General features: G+C 44.6%; 1 protein-coding gene across 6 annotated transcripts in view; it reads left to right on the top strand.

Moving 5' to 3' along the window:
• The window catches only part of lpp (LIM domain containing preferred translocation partner in lipoma), an 86,149-nt gene extending 61,256 nt beyond the window's left edge, over nucleotides 1-24,893 (top strand). For all 6 annotated transcript variants that reach the window (XM_076152779.1, XM_076152784.1, XM_076152781.1 and 3 more), the window contains 2 exons: nucleotides 11,522-11,627; nucleotides 23,925-24,893. In XM_076152779.1, the coding sequence (XP_076008894.1) occupies nucleotides 11,522-11,627; nucleotides 23,925-24,223 (405 nt within the window). In that variant the 3' untranslated portion in view covers nucleotides 24,224-24,893. The remainder of the gene's footprint in view (nucleotides 1-11,521; nucleotides 11,628-23,924) is intronic.
• The last annotated feature ends 567 nt before the right edge of the window (nucleotides 24,894-25,460 follow it).

The raw sequence follows: 25,460 nt of genomic DNA on the forward strand, positions 1-25,460 counted from the left end.
AGTCCACTGTCCTCAGCGTACCTGCAGAGGGAGGTGTTTGGATGTCTGGGAGGCGTTCTCATTAGATGCCTGAACAACTTCAAGTGGCGTTCCTCAAAACAGTGGGGGTTTCAAGCCTCAGTGGACTATCCAAACTCCTCCTCCTGTCTCTAAGGTGGAGCTGAGGTCCTCTCATATTCCTGAAACTGGCATTGTCATTGTTCAAAGCTTTTGATCTAGCTATGGTCGCCTATGACCACGAGCTGGATCTTTAGCTGGAGTTTTAGTGTCCTTTACTCAGCACTCAGTCAATCAGCCTCTCTGTCTACTGACTACTTTCTAATCTCAGTTGTGAGCCAGGTCAACATATAATGTCATAGAACTCATTCTCCCTTGGACTCTTGGTTAAATCAGTGTGAACCTTGGTTGAGTGGTGCTGACCTGTGTGTGACCTCGGTCCTACTCCACTGCAAAATGTGTAATTGGACACGTGGCAAAGCTTGAGAATGTCAACCAACCTCCTTTAAGATGGCACCTGGCCAAGGCAGCACCAGACTTTGTTTTGCTTGTAGATTATTTTCACCTCATATACTATTTAACAAAGCATAACAATATGTACACACACACACACATATACGCTGTCTGTTTGTGTATGCAAGCAAACCAGAGGACAGTTGTGTGTGTGTGTGTGTGTGTGTGTGTGTGTGTGTGTGTGTGTGTGTGTGTGTGTGTGTGTGTGTGTGTGTGTGTGCACTGTATGCATACATTTGTTTGTTTGCATCTTAACATGGCGATGCAGTTGGGAGTTGCTTGCCATCTTTGGTTGAAATGCCCAGAATAAACAGTTGTTTCAACCTTTATACATTATTAAACAATCTGTTGTGTTGGAGCTTTACACTCTCTGTTTTAATTATTCTCATAAAAGCCACTCTGTGTTCATCTGTAGATTTCATTTCTCTTCAATATAACTCTAATGTAGATTGATGGCACATTGACCTTAAGAGGCATGTAAACATATAAACACATATCTGAATCTTAGAGTGGGAAGTGATGGGAAAGAAGTTATTATAATGAGATAAGTGTATTACTCCACACAGTGTTGTGTTGGATGGCAGAAAAACACAATATTTGACCTCCGCAGGTGTTTTGCTTCTTGTTTGCATCAGCTTGTAACACACACACACACACACACACACACACACACACACACACACACACACACACACACACACACACACACACACACACACACACACACACACACAGTGTATCGACCCGGTGATGCTGTAACTACGGTGACATTGTGTCAGTATCTTTGGATAGTCGTTCGGCTGTTTCATGTCTTCACGAGATGGAGTCAGAATCGTAGGACTCAATTGCCTTGGTGGAGGTATGTGTTTCTGATGTGAAGCATAAACACAAAGCAGGAAGTCTCATAGTTGCCCCTCAGTGACGGTTGAGCTCTATGGGCTGAGGCTGTACACCAGGAATGGATTTTCCTCTGCAGTCTCCGTCACACTTGGGTAAAAACACTGGGAACATGTTCATCGCTCCATCCAACGCTCTCTCTCACTGTTGTGGTCTCTTTGTGGTTTCTGTGTTTGCTCTTTTTCCATTGGCAGTGTGTATTGCAGCTACTTAACATAACAAACATTGCGGAGTAGCTTTGGGTTTATCTGCTCGTTCTTTCGGGGAACTCACATTTCCAACATGAAGTGCAGAGGAGGAAAAAGAAGACGACTATCTAAGCATCAAAATCTGCTTCATAATAAGGTTAAAAAGCTTTATATTTCATCTTGGCAGGAGTGGTTGGCAATGTTGGCTCTAATTACAATTTACTGTCATTCCTCAGAAGAGAGCCTCCTATATTATACAGACAGCTATTCTAATCTCAATATATTCAGACGTCGGCAATCTCTGGAAAGTGCAAGACCCTTGAGTTCTTTTTTTTTTTTTTAATTCAAGGATTTTCTGCTTGTTGAAAACCCGAACTGTGCCTCCCGCCTGTGGGAACGGCTCACCAAGGACTCCATTTGACTAAACACAAATTAGCTTGAGCATTGCAGCAAGTATCTTCAAAATAAGTCTAATTATATTTGTTCAGAACAAAAGTCTACATTTTGCTTGAAAAGCCGTCTTTGGTCCCAGTATGATGTATTATTAAAGAAAACAAAGGTGGCGTTTAATAGATTTGTGAGAATCTCTTTGATTTCAGATGAAAGCAAATAACTCATTTTATAAATATGTGTACATACATATATTTGTTTCTTTCCCAAGGATATGGAGCCCAGGGCCTCCTCCTTCCTCCCCCCCTCCCCCCTCCCTCCCCGCTGCTTTATTTCAAGGCTTTGCTTTGATAGCCTGTTCTCTATATTTCAGCTGTAATGCATTTTGCTTATTTGTGTCCAGAACAGCAGATCTTTCATGTACAAATGATAAAATATAGCATATATTCTCAAAAAGCTTAGATTAGAACGAAAGCAGAAGCTGTCAATTCTGCCTTTATCATTAACTGTGTTGCTCTGCTTGACCAAAGCTGACATTTCCCATAACATTTAAATCTCCTTCCAGCAGTGGGCTGTGCATCTTTAATCTGACATGTAAATAAACCAACACACGCTCACATCATCTACACACTCGTCTGAATGATCAGACCTCGTCTAGTCACTGGGAGCTAATCGTAATTTCATGTAATAGCTGGAACGTGCTCTGTAGGAGGTCTTTGACTTTGATTGAGGACTTCTTTACACAGATTATTTCACATAATTGAGGGTATTCATAGAAGGGCAGCATCATTAGAAGTCCCAGATGGAGTTCAGTGATCTAAACGTCTCCTGATTAGCCGGTCCACCCTGTGCCCCGCTCACATGCCAGCCACTCCATGAATGCCTTTCAAAATAAAGGTACTTTTCACATCAACAGACTTCAAGGAGCCTTAATTACCTGAATCCACTGGTGATCTTTATTACAAATTAAAATGTAGTCAGAAAGAATGACAGCTGGTTAACACATGGGCTTCCAGGAGCTCCTGCATCCGTCTGGGAGCTGAATGAAAGCTAAAGTGGATGATGACTTCTGTTATTGCTGAGCTTGAATGACATTTGACAGGCAGGATTATTCTGAACAGCTAAATCCCTGCAGCCAGTGTAACTCCCCTACAAGGTCACTGCTAGTTTGAACCGTCAAATGTGATAAAATACCAGACTTTTCTTGCCTTCCAGTCATTCCATTTCACTTTCTGACCTGCACAGGGATATTTGCATGTACAGCCAGGATCCAGAGCTCTTCATGTTAGTGCTCTGAAATGAATTTCCATTGGCGGCATAACCCATCACGCTGCATGTAAACATGGAATGAGACTTAACGTAGCGGAGCAGCAGCAGTAAAGGCAGCTGGACATTCTGTTTCTCTTTGTTTGGTGTAGCAGCTTCTTCAGTCCTGAGTCATTGGTGGACAGTAAACACGCTTCTATGTTTCATTCACACCTTGGGCCATGTGACGCCTGGGGTCCCATGGGAGTCATTACACTGGCCTCAGAGGATGATGTCATATCAGCTGTGGAGGGAGAAAAAGACTTCTATGAATTGGGGATGAAAACACTTCAGACGTTGTTGGCTGAATTGTGTCAAGCTGGCAGTAGAACATTCTGGAAAGGTTTTAAATTGCCTCTCCTGTGAGTGAGATCCTGGAGTGTTGAGCTCAGAAAGCCGGTGACGTGTTTACATACGTTTGAATTTCATTTGTGTCCTAGTTTTCAAATAATAGATAAATGTAAATCTTGCAAAAAGAAAATAGAAGTATTTATTTTCATCCCAGTCTGCTTTAAAATGTTATCAACTCCTCTTTCACCAAAGTGCCTCCTGTTTGCATTTCCTTTTCTTTTTGCAGAGATCCTGGTAATGAAAACATAGAAATCAGACTTTCTCCAAATCTGGATGGGCTTTTTGCCAAATCTGATTAGCATGAGTGGCAGGAATACTGAAGGTGATAAAGGCTCCAAATGGGGCTTTAATGGAATCCCAGACCAGCCAGTGGAATCACTTGATCAAGAGTTTTAAGGAGGTTGAGAAGACAGGGAATAAATGATTTCTTCACAATTGACACTTACGTAGTCATACAGTAGATTCATAGTTGTTAATAAGAGCAGAGTCAAATATTTTCAGATGAATTCAATGACTCCCAGGCTCATGTGGCAGTTATATTGTTATATTGCTGATTTGTTGTGTTAACCCAAGAATGGCAACCAGACTAGGCTGCCAAGCAAGAGAGTGATTTTCAAAAGTGTCTTATTCTTTGTTAGATCACCCACAGTTTTGTATTATTTTAGTGTTTTTATACAGGATCCATGGCTTTCATTGCATTTCATCCAATTTCATTTGTATGGTTTTTAGGTGCTTCTTTAGTTCTTTAGCTCCTTATTGTCTCCTACTGAACTAATTGTTGACTGCAGTAAAGCACTCTATCATATATTATTACCCTATATTATTGCCGGTTTCATGTTGGACGATGCAATAGTTCCCTTCATCCACTGACTGTAAAGCTGAAGCTGAGTCTCAAGGCTCAGATTCTAAACCCCATGTCTACGAACCAAGATGGCTGTGAATCCATCATTGACTTTGAAGTAAAAAAAAATCTAATTATGTAAATGAACAAAAAATTAGCCAAGTCCAGAGTTCCAAGTTTGACATAAATTACATCGTCTAAGAGGTGTGAAATTTAAACTTAAATCATCACGACCATATGTTTTAACATTTAGGAAACGATTCAGAAGAGGACCGGACTGAACCGGATCTTATTCAAACCAGCCTTCATCATGTGTTTCTGATTATGAGGGCTGGTTTCCATCTCAAAGTGATAAAATTTACAAAGAAATGTGCCAAAACCAAAAATGGCTTCACCACAAACAACCACAACAAATGCTTCCACTGCGATCAGGAAGCATTAAATGAGGAGCGGCTCAGCACATTGATCCAGAGAACAACGTTTGTTTTGTTCTCAGCTGAATTGTCTGTCTCTCTGTGGCAGTCATCCTCATTTTTTCTGTCGGTTTCTTCATTGGTCAGCGTTCACACACAGTAGATCAGAAGTGTTTGTCACATAACCTCTCATAAATAATAAGGCCTGCCATCCCCCCGCTCCCCTGGCTCCTCTGAGACCTGCAGCAGGGCCGGTAAATAACCGCCCGGATCGATAGCTGTCATTGCAGTTCACTGAGCTCCAGCAATCCAAAATGTATGAGCAGTTTGTTTATTTTCCTGTTTTCCTCCTCTTTTCCTGCCCTGTAGTGTAAAGACATGCAGATGTGTCCTGCAGTGAGAACACTCCTTCATGATCTGATGATGAGATTATTGCATGTGTGTGTGCCGCCTCTAGAATGTTCAACTAAAGCATAATTCTTTATTTGGAAGACTTTGAAGAGCTTTTACAGGAAATAGCTTTAAACGCTTTACAATTATAATCATCAGATACAAGACACACCTTTTATATTTAATACCTAATAATACAGTTATTTTTACTTCTCAATGCTATGTGGTGAAACAGAAACTAGTCACTTAAGTTAATGAAAGAGCACTACTCACCTTTATGACACCAGTTGTGAAAGTAGCGATCCAAGCATCTCCTCCTCAGTTCAGATCTGCTTTGGGTGCAATCTTAGTTTAACCATAAACAAGGCTGCCAAAAAAATCACCTGCTTAACAGTGGCCCCTGCTGGCCCCTCCTGGGTACAGTTACTCCTCAGTTACAGGACCTCTTTGTGTCCTTCCTCTCTTGCTCATAAACAAGTGGCCCCTGCTGTGTGTGTGTGTGTGTGTGGAGGAGCTGGTGTCCACTCTTGGCTCAGAGCACAGAGACGTGTGCACTTTCTAAATGTTTTATTTTTAGGGAGTAGCCTTTTCCTTGTGGTTGTGTTTGGTTAGGAGATGAAGCTTCAGCCTGTCGTTCAAATCCACCATTGTTCCTATGTGGTTGTTTCGCTATTGTTTAGACAATAAATCAATGTTTGCTCTGCAGGCGAAATTACACAGGAGATGGGACAACAGTGTGTGTTACAAAAGGGAAGCGACGGCTGCCAGTACATTGATATGAAGCCCTAACCTGTGTGGACGATCATTACGTCCACCACATGTGTTTAAACTGAGATCTGCGTCTCCACATCAGGAAACGGCAGGCAATTATTCTCATCTCTCACCCAAACCAGCAAAACCTGCATCCTCTGTAATGTGACGGTCGCTCGCTAACATTCATCGGATTGTAAAGCGACGTTAAATAAGCTTTATCTCCGGCCCGACAATTTGTGCAGTAATTTGTTGTTGTTGTTGTTGCCGTTGTTGTGTTTTGATTGCTTGTGGCACCCCTCTGCACTTTTCATGTATCTGTTTGCAGGGGGATGTGTCAGTTTGCAGCGGATGACCTAGTTTTCACACACACACACACACACACGCACCATCTTGCAAACATTGGAGAGCCCCTCCACATACATTAAACGTCTGGGAACATTCTCAGATTCATCCTTTTCTTATGGATCCACTTCATATCCCAGATTTAGATGGCCGTGAAAAATTGCGGTATTGGTCTATTTTTAATTCTCATTTGCCGCTCGGTACACAGCTCCTATACAGTTTACTCCTGTGTTTCTATAGAGCTTCTATAGAACAGCTTGACCTATTTGTCTGTTAATAATGTATACTTCATCTGTGCTTCCTTCATCTTCATCTTCATCTACATGTAGATGTTGTATCTAATCTATGCAGGGAAACACCCCGTTGGCCTTTCCTCGCCCAGAGTGGCTTTTGAGAACCACTTGTCTAATGGAATCCCAGTCCGTCCATAAACCAACCTGCACACACACACACACACACAAACAGGGATTTTAATTTGTTAGACAGAAGTAAAGAAAATGCTGTAGTGGACGGACACACACACAGACACACAGACACACAGACACACACACACACACACACACACACACACACACACACACACACACACACACACACACACACACACTAAAACAGACCCAAGCTGTTTCTTTACAAAGCAGATTTAAGGCCCCCGTTCACACTCTGCACTGGAGTGTGTGTGTGTGCGTGTGTGTGTGTGTGTGTGTGTGTGTGATCTACAGCCCAGCCAGGAAAAATCCATGTTTAAGCAACAGAACAGTGACAGTGACAGAACACGCAGGAGAGCTCATGAATATTGATACTATTATTTAATGAATGAAGATTAAACACACACCAGCAAAAGATCCAACATGAATACACACATCACATTTTAATTTGACTACATTATTTTATGTTTATTATGTTTATTATATTTTAAGATTCTGACGTTTTCTGAATCAACAACAGATTCCACATGTATCTCATATTTATCTCCATATATAAATGTGGCGTGAAATTAATGCCCCTATGCTTCTCCGTACTGTTTACACGGATACACACCACACAGAACAGAGGTGTGTGTGTGATTATAAACCAGCCCAAGTTAAAGCTTTACGTGCCTTTGCAGTGGAATCGTTCTTGAATCTCCGGCTTTCCAGGCCCACAAAGTTTTGAGCGGAAACGTCTCTTTACAGTACGGAACAACATAAATCCATCCTGTCTCTAAATACACACATTCAAAAAGCATCTTTAAACATTTCACCCATATGTTGAGGTCTAGACGCACGGCATACACTCACCCACAGAGACACACAGGCAAAAACACGCACACACACACACTCCCTGAAAGGATTGTGTGCCTGATCCCCTGCATTGTTTTGGTCAAACTGATTTGGTTAAGCTGCTATAATCACTCGTTTAGTGTTGACAGACTACACTTTTTATTTTTTTTTTTACTTCTCCAATAAATTTCCATCTCTCCTGAACCCAGAGTAATAAATGGAACGGCCCATTGAGACCTGCTGTTGGTCTTATTACTATTATTTTAATAAGCTGGTTTCTTCTGCCCATAAATAACACCTTTGTGATTTAGGAGCCAAAAAAGAGCCAGGATGTCAGATTGTGAGCGGAGTAAAGCTCCTCTGTTTAAAAGCCTCCCAGTCTTAAAGCTGCGGCTCCATCCACTCTAAAGAGCATTTGTATTGTAAAGTCCATCATCATTTAATCTGTGGATAAATATGTCTGTGAGTGATTATCTCATTCTTCACTTTGTGCTGATGGAGCGGGAATTCTGGAGGCACGGCAAACAGGGAGAAGACAATAGCTTTGGGTTTAAGGTGCAATGTTGCAAGAAGTGAAACAGAAGCGGAGCACAGCTGACAGATGACTGCAGGTTTACACACACACACACACGCGCAGATTAGTATTGTTTAGCACTTCTCTTTCATCAGGCTTTCCCTTTCACACATCACTGGCTTATGCTATTTCTGCAGCAGGTCTCCTTCTCAATAGAAGCCGAGCAGAGGAAGTGACCAAGCGCTGGCCTTAAAGTGAGAGCATTGATCACATTCATATTCAGTCAAGAGAGAGAAGATGTTCGCCATAGATAGATGGTGTTTCTGTCCGTCAACTGGAAACAGACAGGTGTAGAATTAATCAATCAACCTAAATCAATGTGTCTGATTAATGTGCAACACAAGAAGAGTTGATCTGTGTTCTTCCATTATTTATTATTATTATTATTATATTATTTATTCTCTTGGTTATTGTGGCTCTTTGGTAGTGGAAGTGTAGGTAAGCAATTAAAAAACCTCTTCCTGCTGACTTTCCACCTATTTGTGAGAGACAATGCTTCAACCCTCGTCAGCTCTTTGACTACGATGTGTTTAACAATGGATCCTCAGAGTAGAAGGCAGAGAAATGGACGCATTTTGCGCTCGGTGCTTTCATTTGTTCCACCAGCATTAACATAAAACAGATCCGATGCTCTGAGAACACTCGTCTTCCCCCTTTCCTTCTGCCAGACTCTGGGTCGGGGGTTCTGTGCGTGGTGCAGAGCTGCCGGGGCGTCAGGTGAGAGCCCATACTGAGCCTCAGACCCCCACCCTTCATTTACTTCTGACACAACGCCGATCCCACAGTGGGTGGTGCACACGGCTTTATCCACTGATGCGGCAGTCAAACACCGATTGGCGGTCTTGAGCAGAACCCTCTTGTATCAGGTAGCAAACAACAGCGGCTGCTCTCAGGTGTTACTCCTGTTTTCATCTAAAGTGCGGTGGCGTGCTCCGACATGCGTTTGTTAAGTGGGGGAGCGTTTGATGTCTTTCAGAAGTATTAGATCAGCCTCTTTGCCATTAAAATGCAGATGGTAGATGACCGCAAACCATCAGATTCCCCATAGAAGGGGAAACAGTGGGAAATTGGTACAGGTGTTGACCCGGTCGCCGTGGAATCTAAGTACTAACTTCAATGTAACTGCTACGGAGTGTACCCGGGGGTGTAGGCAAACAATTTACGGACCCGAGCCAGACATAACTGAAATCCCATGTCCTGGGCTCATATAGCTGCTGTACAGTTCCATTGTTGCCGCCGAAAAGCCGAACAAGAAGTGCGAGGCAATCATAAAGCATGCAGGGAAGCAATTTCTTTCTCTTATTCAAGTGAAAAATTACTCTGTGCTGTCACAAAAGACTCCCTAACAAGGTGCTTTAAACTCTCTGGCAGTGCATTGCTGCGGGGTGTCAGAGAGTGGATAAGGTATAAATGAAGCTTAAACTCTAAAGCCTGTTTCTGATAATAGCAGCGTTTCGTTCCCTCTCCATTGTGCTTTTGATGTGGAGCTCAGATTAACAGTGTTAAATCGTCCTCCTCTCTGTTTCCACCTAACAACACAGGCGTAATGAGTCGCGTGTTGACAAGGAAAGCATTTCTTTGAGTTGTTTGAATGCTGCGCTGGCTTTTCACAATCATCCTTTCTTTTGTGGGACTTTTCTGTTTTTGTATTAGAACTTAACCCCTCACCAAGCACCTGATTACTTTAAAAAAAAAAAGGTCTTGTCGTTTTAGTTAACAATAGAGAAATATCCACCCTGTGTGTTCTGTTCTCTTCACCTCCCTCCTCTCCTGCACGCTGTGTTCCTGCTGTTCTGCTTGAGTAGCTGAGGAGATGCAAAGGTGCCAAGGAATCCAGGAGCCCAGGCCCAGCTGCTCGCCAGATAGCACTCTGGCACGGCAGAGGGATTTGCACGTTGAACGTGTCGATCCCTCTGAGTTAATGAGGCCTCCTGTTCAGGCCTCCCATTATCAGCCCGCTGCTGCATCCTCAGCCAGGCCCCGGCGAGGAAGAGCCATGCATCATAAAGTTTGAGACATTCCTTGATACTGGGGACAGTAAGCACGGCTCAGCATTCCTCACTGTCTCTAGAAATAAACACGGATGAAGAACACACATCCGTCACAGCCACATGACGGATGGAGGAAACCTGGACTGGCACCTGAAATTACTGAAATTAATGAGAAAAATGAGGAAGACACAAATCAAATGTCCAATAATAACACAGTCTGACTCCTCCACTCTGAATACAAAAACATTTGTTGCTATTCCACACAGCCGCTCTCATATTGACAAATCTGATTCCTTTATATGACGCAGTGAGCCGGGGAGGAATCAGCTCACAGCCACGCCCGTCTTTAACATTCAACCAGCTCCCTGATGTCACAATTAGGAACTCCTCAAAGGTCAGGTCAGACCATCGGCTCGTGTTATAATATTGAAAATCAAATGCGGTGTAAAGATCCAGCCGGTCCGTGGCGGAGGTGAGGTCGGCTCAGTGTCGTCAGCCCCGTTCCAAAAAAGCTCATCCGGGCGGGGATGAGGGTGTCGGGTTCAGCTCTCTAAGCCCCGAGGGTGTCTGGGCATATTCTGCTGCAGCCGCGTGTGGATGATTGGCAGAAAATGTCAGGCAGAACACGTCAGGCCCCGTACAGACACCCAGCAGGCAGATGTCACAGGCTGCGTGATAAGAGAGAGGGCAGGAGCTCAACCAAAGGAAGGAAGTGGCACCTTCACAGAGTTATGTCATCTCTCTAAACTCTCTTTTCAGATTAGACCCCGGCTGGGCTCGCGCGTTCAGCTCCTTTTGTGCCGGCAGCATAACTAAGTAACCATCTCCTGACCCGGCTTCAATGACTTAGGAACCCCCGGAGACCTTTTCTTCTTACGCCTCGCTCCTGTGTCTGCTGTTATTTTTCAAATGCATGGATTACTCAGGGTCACAGTGTTTTGCACACAAGGACCCTCTGGGCTGCACACCAGTGGGGCTTGAGTCAGGGTCAGATCTCTCAGTGGGAGCAGGCAGGCTGAGGATCATTCATAGCATGTTAATTAAAGGCTTGTGTTTGACCTTGAGACGGAGCCTTATCCTGATCCACTGAAGTCTGTGTCTGAGGGCTGTGTGGCTCTTTTGATCCCAGGCAGAACACACTTAGACTAGAACTTTTTGATAATTCTCTTCTCACAGAAATAGTTTGGGATGTCCTCATTTCTAAATGCGTAGAGAGAAAGGTGGAGGAAAGGAATACAGGGATCATCTCCGCTGTTCTCCATTACCTTGGCAGGCTCTGTGAATGACGGCTGTTTTTCCTTCTCTGTGTTCCAGGGCAGCGGTCCCAGTAATCCCATCGCCCACCCTGAAGATGAGCTGGAGCGCCTGACCAAGAAGATGCTGTTTGACATGGAGAACCCTCCGTCTGAGGAGTACTTTGGTAAGCAACCACCTCCCACCGCCACAGCATCACACCTCAAACTCAGGCTCTTTGTTTGAACTCTACGATTGACGACGTTGAAAGGCTCTGACTCTGATTGTACACAGAACACAAGCAGCCTGTGTAGAGTCGGTGTTACATGGGCACAATCAGTGTGAGGAGGAAAGGAAAATGAGAAAAAGTTGGTGGTTTTCAATTCCTGGGTCTACAAATGTAAATCATTGACTCCTGTTTGAGTAATAATGATAATAATAGAGGAGATGACAGAAGTGTGGCTCTCTGCTCTGTGGTCAGTGTGCTCACTGAATGTTCAGTCTGTTGGATAACGTCCAAATAAGATCAATCCAAGATGTCAGTCCACATGTCCATTAGGCATGTGTTCAACAGGTGAATCCATAATCAATCATGAGCTCAGAGCGCTGTCCTTCACGATCATGAATACCTCTGAAGGTCTTCATAATCATACAAGAATGAATCACATGTCAGTCATGCACAGTGCTGCTGGCTGTTACTCAGCCTCTGTTACCCAGCCTGTGTTCCTCAGCCTGTCTCACTCTCTGAGCTCAGCCTCCTCCTGTGTATCTCATATTTTAGTGATGTGTGTCAGTACAGCAGTGTGGAGATCCTGAGTATTTCACTGATAAGTACTGACATCACCACGCTGAGACGTCTGCCCCTTTGTCAAGGAATGGATTTCTCCCCTTTTTCTCCTCTTACATTTATTCAGTGTGTGCGGGCAGCAGCTTAGCAGAGGTGTGTATCCTGATCTAGACGTGGGCCTGTGCACCTGGAGGAAGCCCTGGAGCATTGTTTGTTTGTTTGTTTGCAGCAACACTTTCCACTCTTTCTTCATAGTGATTCTCTTCCCGACGACAGCGTCTCTGCCCCTTAGTTTCACAGCACAGCGCCCCCTGGAACGATCTATTCTGCCACGGGAACACGCGGATCCATTTAGGTCATAAATGGCCGTACGCCTGCTGCTCTTACAGAATAACTCTCCGTTGTAGCATTCATAGCAGAAGTCAGAAAGCTAAACCCGGCCCATGACTCATCGTTTGCTCCCTGTGTAGCAGAAACAGTGCAGCGCCTTACGCAGACACACACATGCCTTACCCCCTTTGACACATTGTTCTGTAAACATTAGTGCTGCTGGTGTTACCTCATTAGGAGCAATCGATCTCTCACTCTGTAGTGCAGCGTGTGTGAAGCTGTGATGTGTTTGTAAAGTGTAAACCTGCACTCCTTAATGACTTTGTCTCGTATGCAGAGCTGTTGGCTGTGAAGTGCTAAGCTAAAACTAAAGCAGCGTTCCAGTAAAGCTGAAGGTGACAATGTGGGATAGTGGGTTAATAGTATAAAACAGGCATAAAGCATTCCTAGATTAGCCCACCCAGTGAACCACTAAGTTAGTTTAGCATCATGGGAATATAGCCGGTGGAAGGAGAACAGGTTTCCAGGCAGCATATTTAGAGACAAACACATCTTTAGAACATCTTAGTCTTATCTATTCAGATGTTTATGACACAGGCAGGCCTCACCTATGCTCTTCCTCCTCCCTGAACTCTGATTCATTTCTATGGTTAGTGTAAATCACAGCAGCACATCTACCAGCCAGAGAACCTTGGTCCTGAAGGTCCAGACTATCATCTGATCATCTGGCTCCATGATGAGGATTTAGATGGATGAAACATTCAGATTGAAACAAAACTCTTTATCTTGTTGATCACCCTGCAGTGTGTGGGAACAGCTTCTCTCTATTCTTTCAGGTGCTTGATTTTTAATTCAACCACTGTATCACAGTTAGAATTGGACAAAAGTAGCAATTTTAAAGGAGGAATCCACCAATGTCTTCACATGAAATTCATATACAGGTCTTTGGGAGCTTCCTCATACATTGGTCTACCACCGGCTTTTGTCTTCAATCATGTAGTGACTTTGCCAGCGTTCTCTGCAGAAGCCTTTGTTCTGTTGTTTTCACCTGCAGCCCCATGCCTCAGCCAAGTCCAGCAAGCTGAATTTCACGTGTAGAATAGGTGGAATCCCTCTTTAAAGGATTTCAAAGAGGAGGATTTATCTGTGTTATATTTCCTTTTTTCCCTCCCTCTTCTTTTTCACAAACCTCTGCACTCTCAGACCCCCCCCCCCCCCCCCCCTTTCAGCCTTTAATCCCCTTTGCCCCCAGAATTAGTTCCACTGCCCATTAGTTGTCCCACTCACACACATTCAGCGTGCCTCTGAAACATGCATCAGGCTGTAATCACACACACACACACACAGACACACACACGCACAGCAGCAGGATAGCATGTGTAGGTGTGTAACAGCCTGGTGGATCTGTATTTAAGTGGTATTAAGGGATATTCAGCTTCACGTTGACGCTCACTGGTGTGTAAACCTTAATTGGTTGACATTACACCGGGGTCAAACGGAGGCTTAAGCAGAGTGCAGTCGGCACGTTCCCCAAATCCTGCTTGACCTCATTTTTGGGTGAAAGCCTGGTTGATGAGGACTGATACACTCTGCTCCTCCATATCATACCAGAATAAAGATGTGGGCCTTGATAAATGGGTCACAGGCTGAGGTAGAGAGAAGACGGTGCAGACACATGCTCTTCTAATCTGACAACAAACACACAGCTTGTTTCTGTCACAGCGCTGGTGAAGTGTGAGGAGATCTGCGTGTGTGTGTGTTCTGACCCGATCGCTGAGCCGTCCCATAAGCCAAACCCTGACGTGTTCCTGTATGAGCAGATTGATGACAAATCATTAGGATGATGGCCGAGCCAGCAGGAGAGGAAGAGTGACAAAAACTACAACACAACTCTGCCCACCTGTTTCTTTTTGTCTTTTTTTACCCAAAATATCACACGCACACACACACACACACACACACTACTCTAGCAGGAAGCGTCTCCTTCCCGTTTGGGTCTATAATGACAGCAGTGATGCGTCTCGTCTTCTGTGTTGTGTACACACACACACACACACACACACACACACACACACACACCTCTACATCGCCAAGACAAGATGACAGGGGGAGGTTGTTGTGTATTTTGTGCTTGTTGCAGTGTGAACGCAGCGTTATGGATAGCGTGTGCCTCCCCGACTGACAGCCAGGAGGAGGAGAATGGAGGAGGAGGAAGAGGAGGAGGAGGAGGAGGGTCATCCTGTGGTTAAACAAGGCGACAGCTGAATTAACTGAGATGGAAAGAGGATGAGGGCAGGAGTGTGAGGCTGAGGTGACTGCAGGGACTCATTATGATAGAGTTCAAGCACACACTCCTACTTCTCTGCAAACCCACAGAGCCCCTTTGTCCCCTCTGAATAATGTACACACAGGCTCCAGTCACTACTGTAGTGTTACACACCACTTCAGCCTGGGATCTCCTTGTCCCATGGCTAAGAAATTGAGTAATTACAAAGAATGTGTTGGCATGCGTGTCTCCTCTGTTCTGGCAGGCTGCATGGGGGGAAGAGGGCTAGCAGTTGTTTGAGCCTTAAGGCTAGTAATTAAGCAGATTAATCAAAGCGAGGCTGCGATCTCCGGCTCGCTACCGGACTAGATCATTGTCTCCCCCCGCTAAAGTTTCATTGGTGTCACTAATGTCTTTGATGAGCTTCCATTCTGAACACTTATTGTAAGTTTTCATTGGTCCATCGGGGGTTAATTCAATTGAATTAATGTTACGCTCCTGCTCTGTGATGTCAGAGGGAAACTTTCCGGACTCGAACGCAGCGAATAAATTACACATTATTCTGCTTTCACAACAAACTGAAACAGCAGCAATTACTCCGGCCGAGGCTTTGATCTTTCTCTGCTGCTGAACAGGAAAAATAAAACCAAGCACCTGTTTACAAACGCAAGCTCTTCTCCAATTGTCAGGACGTGAAAGCAGCAGCGGCGTTAGAGAGAAAGAGCTTTTCCTGAGAGGAACCCAGTTTGCACGACAGGAATCCTTTCTGTGATTGAAGCTTTCTTTGAAAAGCGACTGATTAGTCCTGATTTAGAGTTCCAGATTAGATTGGAGTAATCTGAAAGAGCCTTTTCCCCAAATGTCATCATCTGTCATATTTAATCCACTTAGGTTGTGCGTAGGTGTGGTGTGTTTGTGGGAATCTAATGAGACGCAGCTCCTCCGCTCGCTCTACACACGCTCGGGCTTTTTTCTGCATCGGTGGAACTTTGAATATTTTGTCATCACCACATTTCTGTCACCCAAAACCAGGACATTAAGATGAATAATTGAAAGAATGAGATGCTCTGCATTATTTACAATTAGTGGTGATGATACTTAGGCAGTTTATTGCGTTCTGCTGCACAGAATCTCCTTTTCATTTTTCTTTAACGCCAAAATTACACAGAGAGAATTCCCTCACATCAGCCCAGACTTCTCACTCTTCTACTGTATAAAATTAAGAAAGATCTGAAAATTTAATGTCCAATCAATATTTATACAGAATGACAGCTTTTTGAACAATGGCATAAACCTTTTTCTAATGTTATTATCAGATGTAAATTAGTAGAGAGCTTGTCGGGGCCCGATGCTGGCAGATCTGTGAGCTGTCGGGAAGCCTCTCCTCCCGTTCAGAGCAGGTCTTTGTTTTATGATAAGAGCCAGAGAAGAAAGGGGAGGCTTTGCCATTTTTCCTCATAATGTCAGCGAGAGGAGCGCTCATAATTTATGAGACACCTCACATGAAATGTTCATGAAGAATCTTGGAGGAGAAACAAACGGCAGCCGAGCTCCGGCGCTGAAACGGGCCAGAGGAGTCAGAACAGATCAGTTGAGGTAATTGGGTCAGAAAAAGTTTAGGTTCACTCTGCATGCCTTTGTGATTTTTTATAACGCCATGCATCACAACTTAATGTATTAATAGGCTTTCAGTTTAGAGCGGCTTTATGCATCGTCTAAGATTCTCTGGTGGAAATCATTAGCATATTACTGAGGTCGCCCTCAGCAACCTCTTAGGAGTTTGCTTTTAGATGTGCCTCTACATGTCATAACAAGTGGGCTGTATGTCAGAGTCAAACCTTCCTGCTGCCTTTAAAGACCCCCCCCACACACACACACACACACACACACACGCGCACACACACACAGGCCCCATATGCCTCATGGCCACCCATCTCTCACAATATGTGTAACTGCTCACATTTACTGCACTAATAACAAGCTGCTGTTACCTTTAGTATTCTCTCAGCTTTTATAAAGCGGGGCATGTGTTCCTATTTTGACAAGCTCTTGTAAGCAGGTGCTTGTTCCGTTGATACGCAGGTGTTAAATAGCAATTTAAGGGCGAAAAGAAGAGGGAGAGCGTGTGCACCTTCTCCTTTATGACAGAGGTATGGGCTGTATCTGCCTGCAAACACCTGACACAAGAGAAAAGCCTGACACGCTGCTGGAAGGAGGTCACCAAGCAACCGGAGGGGGGGCAGGGGGGCATGGTATGGAGCGGACTGGTGACATGGCAACAAGAGGCAAAGCTCTGCATCATTACATCGCCACTGGATTAGGCAGGAATAAGACTGCAAATTTATACAAAACTAATTTATACAACTGTTTATGTTTGGATAAGCGACCACAGCGACCTTTAATATGGAAAGCTACAGTAAACATGTAAACATCATCATTATGAAGCTGCAGCTTCTGATTTGTGAGTTTCCTCTTTTACCAATGCAAGCATAATAATAATAATTCTAGGGGGTATAGGCCAATATTAATAGTGTTATAATCCTTAATTGTGTTTTTATCAGCGAGGGGGGGGGAGTTTAATACAGTCTAAAGTAGAACATCAATATAGCTTACGGGGCCTCTTTCCCATTTTTCCCTCTCCTTATTTTGTCCCAGCACTCCAGCTGACCTCACACTGCTGCTTTCTAGTCTCTCAGCTGATGTGGAGTGCCAGTGCGGGGTTTCTCTTCCTCGGCGACAGAAGCCTGCTTTTTTGGCAGTGGTTCACACGAGGTGACCCCCCCGCCCCCCCCCCCCCCCCCCCCCCCACACCCGGCAGGCTTGGCGCTTGCTACCCTGCCTCGTTGAGACAGCTCCACTGAGGCTTGCAAGATCAGCTGCCGTGCGAGCCGCAGCTGAGGCTCCCGGGCACTCGTGTTGCTAGATTTCATTTGTGAGTGAGCGCTTGACCTCGGGAGAAGAGTCCGCATCCACATCCACATGCTCAGGCACGCTAAAGTACATGCATATATACACACAGATAAACAGCATTCACACACACACACAGACATGTTTGACCACATGCACACACACATTAACCACATACTGCGCACACACACACACACACACACACACACACACACATACAGTATATGCCATCAATTTCTCCTGTTTGGTTTCCAGCTCTCTTTTTTTCTCTTTCTCTCTCTCTCTCTCTCTCCCTCTCTCTCTCTCTTTTTTTTTCTCCCTCCCTCACCCTCTCTCTTTTTTCTCTCTCTCCCGCTCTTTCTCTCTCTCCCTCTCTCTCTTTTTTTCTCCCTCCCTCACCCCCCCTCTCTCTCTCTCTCTCTCTCTCTCTCCCCTCTCCCCCCCTCCCTCCCATGTCACTCCTCCCAACCTGCTTGTAAAACATGTAACCTACCCTCGGCCCCCCCGCTCTGCCTCCCCAGGCCCTGACAGGCAGAGCAGTAATGCTTAGTGGCGTATCCTTGCCTGCCTCCGTTGCTCGGTCGTTGCCACAGTGGTTGTGTAGATTGCTGTTTGCTGACATTGGGAATGAGATTAAAGGAGGGGTAGACGGGAGCGAGGGGAGAGGCATTCAGAGATTGAAACACAGTGATGACAGCTATTTCCTGCATCATCATCCAAAGGCAGCGGAAGGCCGGAGCGTTGTTAGACGGCACAGAGGGCAATCTGAGGCAGTAAAGTGGATTAACCTGGAGGGGAATGAGATGAAACAGTGCAGAAACTGTGACTTCTAGCAATCCTAATGTGATCAGAAGGACTCCTTTTCTGCTGTTAACCACTCAGTGACCTATTGTTTATGTCTCCGCTGTGTGTTATGAGGTCATCACCATCTCAGACCCTTTATGTGGTCCAGCGTTAAAAAGCTTGTCACAATGAATCAGGGAGGCGTTTGGTTTTCATTAGGTTGTGAAAATTAAGCTCACTAATAAGCATTCGAAGCAGAACAAAATCATGTTTTGCAGCACATTTCTGCTGTTTTCTATTCTCTTCTTGTGCCGTTGTTGTGCATTGAAATGCAATATAAGCAGTTGTTAAGTGTGTTTTGCATTTTTTTGCCAACATGTCAGATATTTTAATCCAAGCAGAAAAACTTTAGCTGAAGTCTCCAGCTGGATTTTGTGGCTCTTTTATTAGTTTTGGATAGGAGCTGCAGTTGCTCGCTTTGCCTTTGGGTTTTGCAAGGGTTGCACCAGCACAATTGTATTCTGTAGGAACAGAAGTGGGAAAAGTTTTTGGTCTCCCGCAAAAAAAAGTTCCCCCGCGATTCCGTCTTTACATGCACCATCTTTGATTTCTGACGATGTAAGATCAAATTGAGCCGCAAGTGTGCTCCCGCTCTGCCTTTCATGCCGCTTCAATATCACGGCGTGGAAAAACAAAGAAGGCAAAGACTGAGGGAAATCTGAAGCGTTCTGCCACTCAACAGCCCCCGTTCCCAAACAACGGCGTCTCCCTGCCACTACAAATACATTAGAAATCAATTATTTATGGAACAGGGTCGGGGCCTCTTTAATCTTTTCCTTTTATCCAATTAAATTGTCTAACCATCCTAAGCCTCTGTAGCTCACAGGGAATGTGCTTCTTTAAAAAAGAAAAGAGAGAAAGATTTTCTCTTCAGTCCCTCTTTTGACTTCCATGTTACAGAGACACTTCAGAGGCTCCAAGAATGAAAGGGAAGAAAGTGACTCAAGTGTAAATGAACTCTCCCCCCCCCCCCTCCCTCCCATCCATCACCATTGCATTGCTTATACAGGGACTATTTGAAGTTCGGATATTAAGAATTTGGTTCCGATCCCTGTGCAAAGGGACGCTGGGGAACACGGCGGCCTCTTCATGATTCCTTTATGCCCGGCTGAAATAGTTGGAAAGTATTCCGGATCATCTCCACACGGGGAAGTGTGATGTTCCTTCAATTGCTGTCCTGTTTTATTCCAGTAGTCAATTGAAGTTGCATCTCAAAAACTGAAAACGCTTCCCTTCCCTTCCCTTCCGCCGCCGCTGAAATTATTGATGTGAAGCGGCGTAGAATAGCGGCGTCACAATCCTCTCTGTTATCGTACCGCAGGAGAAACAAAGCCAGGCTGAGAAGAATAGAGCCGCCTCTGTACCTGTAATCACTCTGATACATAACACAGCAGAGCACAAACACACGCCTCACTACAGAACACACACACACACACACACACACACACACAGGGTTCATACAGGAAACAACACTGATAAGAGTTCTGTCATCCGTCTGAGTTTATTTGTGGATTCTAAAATGATTCAATGTAATTAACATTCTCTACAAGGGCGCTTAGCATAGCTCATTCCTCCACCAAGGTCGCACAGGCCGAGATAATTTAGCTCTTTGTACACCGGCCTAAAGAGAATGAAACAACTTTGATAAATATGTGATGTTTCATTCAATGTATCCAAACAGCCAACGTCATCTCCTCACATGTTGCATCTTTGTTTCTTAGTGTGTGTGTGTGTGTGTGTGTGTGTGTGTGTGTCCTGCACATCCAAGGACACTGCACACACATTCTGGGCTGCCTGTTGCTCTTAGTCATTGTGATTTGTATATTTGATAAAGCTTTGCTAAAAGTCCTGTTAGATGTTAACTAATTAACAACTACCTGAAAATGAAAACCTTCCCTCCTTAGTGAAGTCATAATTACACTTCTCATCAGTAAACTGTTTCCGGGGCGATAAAGGAAGCACAGGACTTTGGAGGAAACTCTTAATTTCCTTACCAGCAAACGAGCGATGTCATCTCTGAGACGCCCCCCCTCTCCCCCCCCCCTGCCTGTGACAACATGTGTCATTTAGAGGATTCTCCCCTCAGAGCTTTGAATGTTTTAATCTGGTCACTAAGTGCCCGTGTGTATTTAGGGGGAAGTGTTTAACAGGAGGAAGTATTGAGGCCAGGATGTCAGATCTGCTGTGATCCTTGTTACACACTTGTTCCGTGATGATGTGAGTCCCTGTGTGGGCTGCTGAACATATCTGTGTGTCTGTGTGTGATACATGTGTCTGCCTTTGTAAATACTCGTCTACATGTGTGGCGTGTCTGGCGTATAGAGACACTTTTTCAATGCGTGTGTGTGTGTGTGTGTGTGTGTGTGTTTGTGTGTGCGCGCCTGTCTGAGTGTGCGCGCGTGCGTGTGTGTATGTGCATATTTGGTTTGAAGTGTGTGTACTGTACGCACATTCGCACACAAATAGCTCCAGAGGGCCCTTGCGATCACAGACTGCCAAAAGGAAAAGGATTTCCGAGAGGTTTCCTTCTCGCTATTTAAAGTGGGAGCCCTGTGGGACATGTTTGGCATTCTCATCCACTCACTGAAGATGGCCTGTGATCTGAAGCCACTAACAGGCTCGGCAGGCTCTTTCTCTACCTCTCCCACTCTCTCTCTCTCCCACTCTCTCTCTCTCTCTCTCTCTGCGTCTCTCTCTCTCTCTATCTCGCCTTCTTTCCCTCTGGCTCTCTGAAGTGATTACCCTGCTTGTGAATCCACTGACACCCACATGTCTCCTGAGACGTACCTTCACTACTTTGTTTAATCTGCCTCCCTGTACAGTAGGTAACGCAGCCGTAATTGAGGTGTGGATGGAGCAGAGGGAGCAGATGAGACCTGGATGTAAACCTGTCTGCAGTATAAAGTCACAGGGACCATCGCCAAAGTGTCACACAGCAAACTAGACACAAACAAACTAGAATTTCCCTCATTTGTGTTTATGAATGAATTGTCCTAATATTTGACTAGCTGCAGAGAGCGATGACTGTAGTAATGATAATAATACAGCAACTTAAATCCTTTATTTTGTCACGAGAAAGAGTTTTCAACATCAGGATCAGATTGCAGGAAAGCATAACCGTTTATAAAAATTTGGATCAGCATCAAAATTCCGTGTCCCTCTGTGCACTTTACTTTTACAATTCCAACATGTTCCATAAACAACTGTCCATAATGCATAAACAACAACAATAGAAGCGTTCCATATCGTCCCCAGCTGTTTGCCAGTCTTTAGTTCCTCACGTATAGGCGGTGAAGCAGCAGCCTGTAGTAACCACTCACCGTCAGCAGAGTCACACACACGTCTCCCTCCCAACAGGGAGTTAAAAACAGAACAGAACTTCAAGCAACTTTTCTCAGTTTACAGTGCAAACGGTGATGAGATAATGAGTTATCTGAGATTAGAATACAGCGAGCCTCGCAGTCAAGCAGATATTTGATCTCGGCGGCGTGCGACTTCCAAAAAGTTCCGCTGAGTACCTGAGACAGATTCAGCTTTACACTCTGTTTGAATTCTGATATGAAAACAGCGAGTGGAACTGTGGAAATGCGAGCATCAGATACTCTATCTCCTCCGGTTAGCGTCTCGCCTCTGTCTGTAACACGCTTGAACTGCTCTGTTCAGAACATAAAGGGTGCCAATCATCTCTAAATCAGCCTCAGATGAAGCCAGAAATGAAAGAGCAGAAACCATCCACAGTCTTGAATTTGAATTAATTAAATATATCATACTTTGTGTGTCAGATTGCATCTGTCCTCAGATGTGTAGAAAATAAAAACCTCCTCAGATATCTCTCTAAACCCTATTATTGCACGATACCACTAATTAAATTGACAGTGTTATTAATTGGGTTGAAGATAAGTTGCATTGAGTTGAGGACATCTTAAACTCAATTAAAGATATCTCCAACTCAATTAAAGATATCCAAATGCCACGTCCCGCTTTATGCAATCACACTGTTCCCCGCCGCAATAATATCAGCTCACTCCTGCTCCTCTCACAAAGACTTAGTTGTACTTGTGAAGTTTTCCTTTTTATCATTTAAAGCCTGACTTTTTAAAATAGATGTCAGCCATGTCACACTTTAGTGCTGTGTATGGTTTCTTTAATGTGGCATAATTATAGTATTTAATCCTCCTTATCTGCTGTGGGGAAGACAAATGAAGATTAGGTACTTCTGACATGTGGGGATGGAGTGTTTAAAGGGACAGCGCCCATTTCTCTGGGACAACGCGTGGTGATGGTTAAGTAGTAATATTGATCCTGAACGTCTTCATTTATTCCTAATAGAATGGAACCTAATGAATGTGTTTACTTCATTTCTACAAACGGGTTAGAACCAGAAGGCCAAGGCGTGCATGTGTGTGTTAATATGTACAGTATTTTAATTGATCCTAGCACCTGTGGAGACCAACCCCTGGTCTGCGGCCCTGGTGCCTTGGTCAAGGGCAGTGGTAGCAGCATGAATCTAACACGGTGTGGTGGAGAAAGGGAGAGTTCTGTGTAAACATGCAGAGAACATGTAAATGGGGTGTGTGTGTGTGTGTGTGTGTGTGTGTGTGTGTGTGTGTGTGTGTGTGTGTGTGTGTGTGTGTGTGTGTGTGTGTGTGTGTGTGTGTGTGTGTGTGTGTGTGTGTGTGTGTGTGTGTGTGTGTGTGTGTGTGTGTGTGTCTGCCACATCACCCTGAACCTGATTACAGCAAACTCACTCTAATAATGCTGGCAGACCTGAGTTACCTCAGACGAATTTAAAATGATGCAGAAAGAAATTGATCGAGCAAATCTTCTCTCCTTCCACTAGGCTTTGTCAGAATCACTTCCATTTGATTCATCTCAACAAACCCCAGTATGTGAGAGTAAATACATGATGTTTCTGTTCTCTGCTTGTGACCTGGAAGGGGCGGAGCTTAGGAGCCTGTAGAACACATCAGTCACACTAAACAACAGAGCTGCACTCAACTTAGAATGTGACTTTATTTATCCCTCAAAGGTCCGATCACCCTGAAGGGTTAATGCACCATGGAAGACTTATAGACAAGGAAAGGAAAGACTTAAATGGTGTATTGACGTCCTGATGGCAACAGCCAGCATTGACTGGCCAGGATGTGTTCTGGTAGACTGGAGAACGTTCTGTGCTTGTGTAACCATTTTGTGATTCTGGTGAAGTCATTTAGTTTGTTTTGAAGAATGAAGTATCTCCATCGCGGCCTCAGATCTGGTTTCATGGCTGACAGATGAATGCTTTCTGACGTAAACCCCTGTGGTAAACTCTCTCTCCTCTCCTCCCCCCATCCTCCTCTTCCTCTGCCCAGGGCGCTGTGCCAGCTGTGGGGAGAACGTGGTGGGCGAGGGCACCGGCTGCACCGCCATGGACCAGGTCTTCCACGTGGACTGCTTCGTCTGCATGACCTGCAGCACCAAGCTGCGCGGCAAACCTTTCTACGCCGTGGAGAAGAAGGCGTACTGCGAGCCCTGCTACATCGTAAGTCGCTTCTCCTTCGCTCAACCCGCAGATCCACTCCGGCACCCTCAGCCTCACTTAAGCACGCTCGCATTCCAGATATTTATGTCTTCATATTTCACAGCGCCACATTACAGAGTCGGGGGTTGAGCTACTTGCTACTCTCGTGGCTCAGATCTTCATATTTTCTCTCCGTGCAGCCACATTTCTCTTCATTAAGGCCGTCCCTCCTCACACTTCACCTTTTTGGGGGTCTTTGAAGGAACCAATCATCCATTAAAGGCTCCTGCTCCTCTCCTGAGCTAACGGGCCCTGTTGGTCTACAGACTGGACAAAGATGCTATCTGCTGGGTTCTCAGGGTTTTCAAACATTGTTTTAATTAGCAGATTTTTCTGTGTGTGTGTGTGTGTGTGTGTGTGTGTGTGTGTGTGTAACTATCTGGAGTATCATCTGTCACACACATGCACTGGAGTCCAAATCATGTTAGATATGTAAACACAGTGTTGATTCCCTTTGTGGGTCAGATAACATTGGGTTTTCCTTCCGTCTCTCCTTTGTGTTGACCTTTCTCTTCTACTTCACTCCTCCCTCTACGTAGTGAAGTGGACTAAAGAGAGGAAACGATGGGACACAGAGATACGTTTGAGTTTAGACTGGGACTTGTTTTCTTGTGGCCAAATTGCCTAACAGATATAAAAATGTTGCGTTGCGTAATATTGTGAGGAAAGACCGTCTTCCTCAGAAGGATATTTTATTTTTTAGCAGAAGTGTTTACCAGAGTTTCCTCACGCAATGGTGGATTTTTGTAATTCTTCCTACTGGGGGAATAAGAAAAGGTCATAGTTGTCTGAATTTCACACTGTTGGTTTCTCTGGAAGGTTGAAACAGGAAGCAGCGCTCCCTGCTGCGCTCTTACAGTCAAAACTTCTGGGTAAAAACATTTAAGTTTCACTTCCAAATAAAGGTTTTACTGGATTTGCTTAATTCAGACTTATTTCCAGCCCCTGCAGTGCTGCAATGTCTGGATTCTTTACCATTAAACTGCTGATGAAAAGGGAGGAGAGTGTGTGAAAGAGTGGATTCCTCCCTTTGTATCACCTGGGTTTGTCTGAAGGTCTTCTGAGATAGAAAGCAGCCGCAGTGAAACAAATGTTGTCTGGTAGCTGTTTGTCCCTCTTGGCTTATAGATAAGAGGCTCTTAAACAGAATGTGTGTACCTGTGCACCTGCTGCTGCTCAGTGAGGAGGAGGTTAAACAGGAAGCTACACTCCTGTTGGGTTCAGAGAACGATGGAATGAAGAAATGAATTACAAACTTAACGCTGCAGTGCCTCTAAGTCAGCTTCACAGGTCTGATGGCTGAGAGTGAAGAAGTATTAAGTGACTG

This window comes from Genypterus blacodes, unplaced genomic scaffold (genome assembly GCF_046128005.1).
Source record: "Genypterus blacodes isolate CSIRO-AG114 ecotype Tasmania unplaced genomic scaffold, CSIRO-AGI_Gbla_v1 ptg000058l_1, whole genome shotgun sequence".
NCBI classification, from domain to species: domain Eukaryota; kingdom Metazoa; phylum Chordata; class Actinopteri; order Ophidiiformes; family Ophidiidae; genus Genypterus; species Genypterus blacodes.